At 28.7% G+C, this 11,250-nt stretch overlaps 1 protein-coding gene across 1 annotated transcript in view; it reads left to right on the top strand.

Moving 5' to 3' along the window:
* The first annotated feature begins 1,806 nt into the window (after positions 1–1,806).
* LOC117178247 overlaps positions 1,807–11,250 on the top strand; it is a 17,429-nt gene continuing 7,985 nt past the window's right edge. The window contains exons 1-2 of the mRNA XM_033369585.1: positions 1,807–2,874; positions 9,940–10,092. Of these exons, the coding sequence (XP_033225476.1) occupies positions 2,326–2,874; positions 9,940–10,092 (702 nt within the window). The 5' untranslated portion in view covers positions 1,807–2,325. The remainder of the gene's footprint in view (positions 2,875–9,939; positions 10,093–11,250) is intronic.

Below are 11,250 nucleotides of genomic sequence, written 5' to 3'. Positions count from 1 at the left end.
TTCCATAGGACTTATCTTTGGCACGACAGCTAACTTGATTCATAAAATTAGATACACCAATATTTAAACAATTAAAACTAATAATTAAAACAATGAGTGAGATGTTAAAAATGGCATACTTCAGACGATACGTATGGTCTGAAGTATGTCTCAATCATTGTTTGAATTATTAATTATTATTACACTCAGACAAAGAACATCGCTTTTGAACATCTTTTTATTCTTAAAATTTAAATTAATATTTAAAGATCAACATTACTGAAAAACCAGATCGACTGTCACTTTCTGACAGAACACCAATCTCAAAATAAAATAATGAACAAACCAAAGCATCACAACGAACCAACTTCAATGCTGCGAATTGAATGTATTAGCTGTGAACACTTGTCGATTATTATCAGTAATTATTATACAAATCATTATACAAATATATAATTTTTTTCTTGAATAAGTTGAAATTTTTTAGAATTCTCTGTAAAAATAAGTAAAAAAAAAGTAAAATAAGTAAAATAAGATGAAAAATTAAGAGGCTAGTTGATGATGAGTTCCTGGAGATAAGTGCAGACTCTGAATGTACCAGGACTGTTTTAGAAAAATTGGTTCAAGGTGACAACTCGAATTGAGCAAAAAAATCCACCTGCTGTCTTGAATTATCATATGGAATTCATCAACTATCCAAGTAACCCTCAATTTTGAATCCTCAATTCTAAATCCTCCCTTTTTAAAATCTCCTGAAGCACATGGATGGTAAAATTGCCTGCTATAGATTTAGAAAAGGGACGATTCAAAAATGAAAATTTAAAATAGAGGATTAAGGGGTTAGTTGATGATGATTTCCAGCTTATGAGTGCAGATTCCAGATTCACCAGGATTGTTTTAGAAGAATTGATCCAAGGTTACCACTCAAATCTGAGCAAAAAATAACCCATCTGTAGTCTCCACTTATTAGCTAGAATTCATTATCATCAACTAGCTTCTTAAATCCACATCTTTAATCTTCAATCATAAATCTTCAATTCTAAATCCCAAGGGGTTAGTCACTTCTGAAATATTTGATATTCCGCGATCCAAGAACTTTTAATAATCGAAATTATCACTTAATCCAGATCAGACACACTGAATCAGAGATTCGCAAAGAGTTTTCAAGCTCTGAAAGATTTCTGACCAGGTTTGAAACAGGTTTTCAACTATTTTTGAATCACTGAATCTTGAAATATATGAAATCTTGCAGATCTATACATGATTTTCATGATACTGGATCTTTTATTTTCTGATCCTATAGTGACTTTGAAGAAAGTTTCTGAAGTGAATAGGCCCTCGCTAAATCCTCCTTTTTTAAATAATTGGCAGCACGTATATCAAAGAATCATCTGCCAGATATTTAGAAAAAGGAGTATTCAGACTTGAGGATTTATGATTGAGGATTAAGAGCCTAGTTGATAATGAGTTCAGCTGATGATTGCATACTCCAGATTGATCAGGATTGTTTCAGAAGTACTGATCCAAGGTGGCCTCTTGAATCTGAAGCACGCGGATCATAGAATCGTCTCTTTGGAAACACTCTCTTGATCCAGCAATCCAATCAACGAGGCGTGCAGTATAGTTGGACTGATTATTACACGTGGGAGGGAGCGGGAAAAACTAAGTGAGGACCGGAGTAGGGTCTCTCGCTTCTCCTGTGTACTTCCACACAATCATATTCACGATGATGCGATGATACGATTTTGTGATAGTGTTGGCTCTACTCAACGGTTGATAAAAGATAGTGGTTGCTATTCAGAGACTCAGTACTCATCCGCTGTTCGACCTGTTGTTTGATCGGTACCTAAAAAATCGTCAATTTCGCTACGCGAATGCAAGGATCCAATCTCAAATTATTCATACTATGAGTGTCTTTATGTGAAATCTTCGACAGGGCAGCTGGAAATGCCATCAAGTACAAAGTTTTTTCTCCTTCGCCTCTAATTTCTGAACGATCAACAATCCTCGAAAAGAAGCAACCTAAATATTGCTGATAAAAGGTTGGTGCTTCCAGTTCAACATCTCCGAAATGAATTCAGAGATCCTAAAATTAGAGTCTTCAATCCTATCATTTGGAAACCTGGAGACTACTGGATGACATCCCGTTGGAATCTTCTTCTTTAAAAATTACTTTAATCCTCTGATTTTGATCCTCTAATCTGAATTAACCAAAACCAATCAAGATGAGTTGAAGGAATTAAAAACATGCCCCGACGATCTTATGTTCTGGTGCTAATGAATAATTTGGAAGCTAGTGAGCAATAATTAAGTATGGGAAGTGTGAGTAGGTTTTAGGATCAAAGGATGGTGGAACTTTGTGGGGGTGCCGTAATGGCGAGTGCTTTGGAGAGACCGACCTCTTCTCGAATTTACTATGCGATTCTGGCTATCTTAGACTCGATTTTTTCAGCGGGGGTGGCCGCCCCGGCAGTGGTCGGTTACTGGCGAGGTACATGGCACCTGAGTGATATTTACATTTACCACGGAAATCCAGTCTATGGCAGCTTGACTTCGATAGCTATTGGCTTCACAGGACTCTTTACGTTCAATTTGTTGCAAAATTTCTTGGATGATTATCTTCATCCTGACAAACATAGACTGTGTTATTATTTTGGGTCCAGGTTGTACACCTATGTGTTTGGGTTCTGTTGTGTTAATGCGTGGAGAGGAGCTTGGCAAGCCCTTGATCTTTTTACAGAGATGTCCTCGAGCACGGTTTTTGCTACGACCTCCGTGAGTCTTCTGGCCCTTGCGATTATGAGGGCAATTAGAAATATTGCAGCACCTCCTTTTTCTCTCAGTTTGGATTCTTGTGCTGGGTACTTTGAAGTGCCTACAATGTTTAGAGCCAATGTAAGTACAGATGACGATGCAAATTGGGATTATTGTTTTTATGAACTTGGACATTTAAGGATGTAGATGTAGAGGAAAATGGAGAAAGAGAGATGCAAATAGCTGAGGAATTAAGTCGTTAAGAACTGATCTTGCTATCAGATAACATGAAAACCAGTTTAAAAAATATATTATATGGTTTCAACAGCATATACAAGAGTTTCCAATAATGATTTTAAACAAACAATGAAATTCAGTATGATTCGTTTAGGCATGCAAGATGTCCATAAGATTTATTTGAATAAGTTAAATGGTTCTCGTTGTAAGAATTATTATTTACAAGCATTTGTATTTTATAAGAGTTTGAGAATTTTCGGATTCCTAAATTTCTTTTTTTTTAACTTCTATTTTTGTCATATTTAGGTAATATATGTATAAGATGATATATATGAAGGATGGCCGTACAGAACTAGATAACCAACAATTTCCCGAAAATGGGTATATTGGATGAAAAAATCTTTTAAGAACAAATATACGTTGTAGGAAAAAGATTTGTTTTAATTTAAAAAAATTACGTTAAAGTTTACTGTGAAGTTTAGCACAGAATTTTAGTGTAGTACCAATTATTTTCTTCCCTTCAGCATTAGTTTTTCTTGAAATAATTATTGTTTTGTTGAAGCGAAACCTTTTTCTTTTTATAGTTCTTTCATCAAAAAATCATCTATCTCAGTAAGGTATAGTCACACCAAAATTTTGATTTTCTCGGAACAGAATTCAGATTGTCAAATTCCACAACGATTTCCTTAAAACTGGATAACTTTCTTTAGTCAAAGTTTCTGGCCTCAATTCAGCAACAATTTCGCCTAAATTTGAACTTTTGTTATACTTTCGAATGGTGATTTAGATTTTACAGAATGTTTTTTTACTTTCCTGAAAGATTCTGATGTTATTAGTTATTTACTTCTGTACTGCTACCCTTCATATATTCATAATTGATAAAGAAATGAATAAAAGGGACTCTAAATTAGGCTGGATGCTGCCCCGAGTAAACCGGAAAATGACAGTAATTTATTATTTTATTGGAAATCAATCCTTTGAAATATCACAAATTTCATGCCACATGATGGAATGAAATTTAATACACGTCCGATTTCAACTTTTCTTAAATGTTAAGTTCAATTGTTACCTTTTTTAATCGTGAAATAATTCAGATTATAACGCGTGGTTTATAAAATCTTTTACTTTTAAAATTTTTACATTTTAGTTCTATAATTTCAATTAAACAAATAATAAATGAACGAGATTGAAACTGAAAATATTTGACAAAAAAGCATTTCAAGTTAATGAACTCTAAATATAAACTAATGAATGATTTTGCAAATCGAACTTTATTGCGAGCATTAAAAATTGAACAATAATTTATTTCACAAGGTGATTTTAAATATGTTAAAAATTAATCAATTTACTGATTGAAACGATAAAAGTTAAACTGTTGCAATTTTAAAGTCCTATTAGTTAAACAATTAATGTAAAAGTCATATTTAAACTTTAAAAATTTATCTTGAAATTTTTTAAATAAAAAAATGTATATATTCACCAATAGTTTACTGCTCATTTAAAATGCGCTCGCATAAATCAAAAATTGAAAACTACAAAACTTGAAACTGAATTGGTTGAAATATAAGACCTTGAATCTTTAAAATTTCAGTACGCTAAGTTTAAACTTTGAACGTTACAATTTTAGTTGTTCCATTATTTAAATTTTCAGTTAGTAAGTCAAGTTGTTGAATGTTGATGTATAAATATAACAATTAAACAATGATTTATTTCAAACGACTTAAAATAGAAAGGGCTTAAATTCTAATTGCAAAAATATTCAATTTAAAAAAAGTTTATTCCTACCATTTTTTATGATTTTAACCTAAAATCGTTTAAAATTATATAATTTAAAAAATGTGCCAATTTTTTTATTTATTCCTGAATTTGGACCATTAAAAGTGAAAGGGTGGATTTAGATTTTTAGCCAGAAATTATTGAATTGTTCAATTCATAAAAGTTTAAAAATTTTCATTTATGTAGTTTAACAAGGTTTAATTTAAAAAATTTCAATTGGAAAGTATTTAAAGATTCCATTTTACACGTGTAAATTATTGAACGTTTAAATGAAAAATCAAAGCTTTAATTTTAGGCGTTTAAAATGCAAAAGATTACCACTTTGAGTGCTTTAATTTGCAGTTCAGTTTTTATTAGTTCAAATGAAAACATTTTCATCTTTGAGAGTTCCAATTTTTTAATTTTTAAAGACCGTGTAAAAATTTCTCAAAACAGGAACAAACCGGCAATTTTTTTCCTCAATTAAATAGGCCGTCCTGTAAGTGATTTTATCAAAATACAATCTGTACTAAAGTACCAAATTTTCTTGAAATTGTTTATAAGTTTAAAAAGAGCAAAACTACTAACAATGTTTAATTTCCTTTTTTGGAACAAAAATACTGGACAAGTTCCTCTTACTTATTGTTTGAAATGTCAAGTGTTTACTAGTCTAAATTTATCTTTCAAAAATGTTTTATTTTCCAAACGCACCTTACAAGCGCTCATAGGATTCACTTAAAAATTTAAAGTTTATAGCATCTTTTTAAAGATTTGATCATTTCTGAAAACAGAGTTTTATAGAAAAATTCGGTTAAAGTGCTCGTGTCTTCAAAGTTGTTTGGCATCATCACTATGTCGATTACGTTTTTTTGAGTAATAATAACTTATTTCGTCATTTTTCTGCTTCTATTGTCATTCAAATACAATGAGACAAAAAGGTTGTGAAATACTAAATCTAGAGTTTGTGTACATTTAGTCTTCACTTTCTTTGGCGAGAAAATTGAAGACATGACAACAAAGTTAGAATATAGAACTTTTTAAAATTATTTTAAATATTTAAATTTTTCTTAAAAGAGTGATATTTTTTAGAATTTGCATTCTATACAAATATCAATTAATAACGTTAAACATTTGTAGGATGACACAGACAATTTTTTAACAAAAAAAATATATGATTAATACTTCATTCCGAAAAATCAAAATGTTACAGAATTACAAATTAATAATAGATTTAATGCTTTCATGATGACTCATTTTGATAAAAAGACGATATTTCGGGTTCCAATCGTATAACAAATGGAACACAATTGGTACACGATTGGAACCCGAAATATCTTCTTTTTATCAGAATTACAAATTGTTTTCATAATTAATGGAGATTTGTAATAAAATTGTCAACATTTATAATATAGTATATAATTGAATAAATTTATAATATGATACAATAAAACAAGTTGAGTTTTACATAAGTTGACAAAATTACTAATTCGATCTGTATTATTTTTTCCGATTGCAATGCAAAAATTATTGCATAGGCACTTTAATGTATTAATTTATTTATTTCAGTTTAATACGTATCCCAAAAACCATGTTTAACGCTCCCAAAATAAGAGGCAAATCAAATTTGATTGCTTTTAGTATGTCAAAGTTCAAATTAGTTTAGGTATTATTAACAAAATTTTAAATTAGGTAATTAAAACCTTTTAATATTTTACAAAATGTATTCCTAACGTTTCTCATATGTGGAGCAATAAAAACGTGAACTTCTCCAATAATGTAAATTATTAGATTTTAAGTTAAACTTAATTAAAAATTGTATAATGGAATAGAATAAAATTATTATTCTTTTATATTAAAGATATTCAACTTTAAAGATTTTCATACCAAAGTTATAAAAATTTAATTTTAGATATCACGGAATTCTTAAAATGCTTTTCCAAGTTATACACAGAATATCTCGATATTGTGGAAATTAAATTGATAAGAAAATTAAGTAATTGTTGATATCAAGATATTACATCGGATTTAAAAATGTTTGAAATATTCAATGTTTGTAAAGCACATGAAAAAACGAAAATCACTCAAGAAGTTATCTCGTCATTCGAAAGGTGTAATGAGTAGAAACTGGGTCAAGCAAACATAATATTCACTCTAAAAAAATAGAATACTAAATTAAGAAGCAAATATTATGTATATAATCAATTTGATTCTAATTTTTTATTTATTTCCATATCTATTAAAAGAAGGCTGCGTCTACTTTTCCCGAATAATTTCGGATATAAAGGGGGGGGGGGGGTATTTCACTTCTCATCCTGGATTTCGGAATCATGAGATACTGAAAAAAAAACTTAAAATGGAAAAGTTTTGTATTAAATTAATATGAATTATTCGACTTCAGATCTTTTCTTTCATAATCCAATTATATAACATAAACAAATAAGCAAATTACGGGATGAGAATTTATTTTATTTAATTTATTTTATTTAATTAATATAATATAATATAATTAATATAATTTAATTTATTTAAATTTAAATTTGATATAATCTGTAGGACATCTACATGCACTTCAACCTTAGAATTATACATTTTTATCCTGACTCACCTAATAATATAAATATTGCGACTTCGCTTCTTAATTTTTAATTATTCTTTTGAAGACACTCCATTCAATTAAACTTTTAAATACAGAAATAAAAGATAAATAAAAATTGATTTGTAGACTTTGCCGCAAGAAAAACATAACTTAAAATCCGTAATAAAAAAAAGTGTTTTTTATTTCCATAAAGATTGAAAAATTAACATTAAAAACTAATTAAATATGTCGATATGTTGATTTATATAATTACCATTTTGTAAATAGTCTCCCCCAATCGTTAATCATTAGGCGACAATAACATTACAGTTGTTCATTAAGAATTCATCTAATCTGTAATACTAAATAGTAACATGCTAATTGTTCGGGATTAAATGAAAAATATGTTTTATATGAATATTTATAATCCTTTCTTACAACAGGTAAATTAATTTTTTATCATTTTTGAAAATTACAATTTATAGTAAGAATATTTTGTTGATGATTTTTTGTAACTTTCTTTAAAATTTACTTTTAAAAAATTGGTTTAAAGAAGGAAAATTTTCGGAAAAGTACGTCATTAAGTAAAATTTCTTAAGGAAATTGTGCTCATTTGTTTTGCAAGATATGATGCTTAAATCACGATTAAAATTTCTCGAAAAACCTTAAACGAATTTTATCGTATTTTTCAAATTTGTAGTCACTCCGGAGGACTCAGATCGTCTAAACCATAATTGGAATAATAATATGTAATTATTTTTTTAAAGCTTGCAAATTATTAATAACAATTTCAGAGAAAGGAATAAAAATCAATTTATTATAGTAGGTAAAATATGTTTGAACAAAGATTGCAGCAGTTTGTAACAATTTTCTATAGAAATACTTTTTAAATAATTCTTGCTAATTTTTATATTCGTTAACTTTGGATGAAAGTCAGAATTAAAATTATCTATGCATGATATTCCAACATTGAAGATATCATCACAAATCAAACTAATACTCTTATCAAAGTTTATAAGAAGGAAAAGTTTACATTTCAATAAGAAATTGTATATCACATGTTTCCTTCACGATAAGCTGTTAACTTTTCAGAACTAAATTAAGATGACTGATAATTGTGTTTGCATTGTCGATTATTAAATGTACCTTTAGAATAAAACGCAATCTTCTCGCAGTTAATTTAAATCTATTTTTAAAGCTTAAAACTAAACTAGTAGATCATTAATTGTATTGCTGTTCCCCCTATTTTAATTTATATTTTATTATAAACAACTTTAACCACAGCAAAAACCTTAACGATAAAAAATATTAAATTTGAACATTTAAAGCTGAAACATTTCAGTTTTTAACTGTGAAAAGCAAATAATTTTGATGTTTTCAGTTTGAAAATGAAAGCCTGAAAATTAAAATTTAAAAAGTTGAGTATACTTCAAACTATACAAGTTTTGCTTGAAGTATTTTTAGTTAACTTCGGTGATCGAACGATAAGCCTTAAACACTTCTATATTTCAAGTGGACAAGAAAATGGAGTAATTAAAAATTTTAAGGCCTTTAAGCCTAGACAGTTTCAAATTGTAAAATGTTAAATTGAAACAGTTTATTATCAAATAATTCAACTTTTTCATATTATTATTAGTCAGAATTAAAACATTTCCATTATAAAAATTGAAAAATTATGCGTTCAAGTTTCCATAACGTCAACTGAAAAGCTTTCAAAATCGAACAATTTGTATTTATAGAATATTACGAGAGCTTGCATGCAAAAATGCATGTACAAGTCGAGTGAATGACGCCTGAAACAAAAGACCTTGGATAATAATGGACCTAAGTGGGGAACCTCACATGACGACTTTGTGGGGCTCTTCACTTGGGGTGATTGCTAGAGATATTGATCAGCAGCCTGAGTCAGACCAATATTGCGAAACGAGCGTTTTTTTTCAAATAAATAACACGAGAATTCTAGATCAATCTAAAAATTCTATAACTCCTTCCTCAAAACCCTTCCCAACCGAGTGAGCCACGCCTACCCCGAAAGGGAAAGGGCTTAACGGTGTAATAATAATACAAATTTTAATTTACAAATTATATGTGTAGAACGTCCTCTTGCAGCTCTTAGGAATAAAAAATAAAAAACTCTTATTTAAATCAAATTTAAATCAGAAGCCTTATAAATTTTTATTCGAAATTCAAGAAATATCCAAATTCAAAACTTTTCAATTCTGACACGTCGAAATAAACAATTTGGAATTCAAGATGTTAAAATTAAACTAAATTTTTTTTCAAGTCTCAATTAATAAACAAATTTAAAATCAAGTACATCGGATATCGTGTATCGTTAAAAATTAGAATGTCAAAGAAAGCAAACAAGACTCTTTAATAAATTTATATTGCATATTCAAGAAAACCAAACTAAAAATTTTGGAAATCTAACATGACACTAAATCGCGTTTATCAAAGAATTCATAACTGTTAAATGAAATACGAAATAATTCTAATTTAAAAATAAATCGTGTTTATCAAAGAATTCATAACTGTTAAAAGAAATATGAAATAATTATAATTTAAAAATTACTAACATAAAACCCTGAAAATTGAAATTTTCCAATTATAGAAGTAAAAATGGTATTTTATCGTTTCAGAATTCGAAAGATTGGTCCTTGTATATATTGGATTGTGCCTTCAGTGTCGGAATCGTTGGGACACTTGTGGTTTTTGTATGGAGAGGGGTTTGGGTCCTCTTCGACATTTATCTTTTCCCAGGGGAAAAAGAGCAGTCTTCAATAGGCTCTCTTGTAAGTAATTTAATATAATTTCTATTCAAAAAAGTTTTTTTAGAAAAACTGTTTTAATAATCCAATTTTAAAGCTCTCTAAGAAGTTGCCAAAACTAATTGTAAGTTTTCAGAACGGAAATCCAAGAGCTAAGGGATCACCATGAAAATTGAAACGTATAAAGAGCTCTGTCATCTAGTAGAAAAACAGCCAAAGAAACTTAATTTTTCAACATTTTTTAAATTACTGGCAGACAAATTAAATGATTTAATACTTTTATGCTTTTGAAACTCATTTTACAAATTTTCTCTGAGGGTGAATTTAGTAAATAGCGATAATCTTTTACTATATATAATTACCCGTAGATTTGATTAGAATTTTTCTATTTTTTCAACCAATATTTAAACGTGATCTAAAATAAACTAAATATTTCAAGGAACAATTGATATCATAATATACGCTAATAAAATGTAATAAAACAAATTTATACCATTTTTCCAAATCTTAGATCAAATCAGTTAACTGTGTACTTTTAAAAGCAATTCAAAAGATCGAAACCCTTTAGATATTTTTACTTCCTGCTTAATATGTCGTCAGATCTAAAAGCCAGATAAACTTAAAAAATTTCGAATTAGTAATTTTTTCTACACAATAATTTTAAAAAATCAACAAACTAATCTGATTAGGCCGATATTAAAGTTAGTATAACGTTATTATTATCATGTATTGTAATTATAATAAACTTTAATGTTATACAGACATCCTCTAAAAATAGTAGAAATAGGGTCAAGTTTCACGAAAAAGAGGAATTATTTTTAAAAAGGGGGAAACGGCAAACAGGTCAATATGTAAAAGAGTATAAAGTTTGCGTTATACTGTAAGAAGTTAAAAATTAAAATTATAAGAATGTGACGGTATGTGCACCCTCCGTCTCCATCTTAACTTCATCTTAAGTTATTATTAGTTCTTAAGATTAGATCTTAAGGTTAGATCTTAAGATTTTGATTTTTAACTTGTGCAAAATGAAATAAGACAATCTGATGAGGGAATCGGTTCGATCCTGAAACGTTATTACAAAATTCTAATTCAGTTGTTTCTCAGACGCTAGATTAAGCATTGTTATATGCTGATGGTTCTTTTCGTACTAAAGGTTTGATTTATTAAAAATATTTTTTAACA

Source organism: Belonocnema kinseyi, chromosome 8, assembly GCF_010883055.1.
Source record: "Belonocnema kinseyi isolate 2016_QV_RU_SX_M_011 chromosome 8, B_treatae_v1, whole genome shotgun sequence".
NCBI classification, from domain to species: domain Eukaryota; kingdom Metazoa; phylum Arthropoda; class Insecta; order Hymenoptera; family Cynipidae; genus Belonocnema; species Belonocnema kinseyi.
Note: the sequence above shows the minus strand (reverse complement) of the source record. Positions and strands in the feature narration are given on the sequence as shown.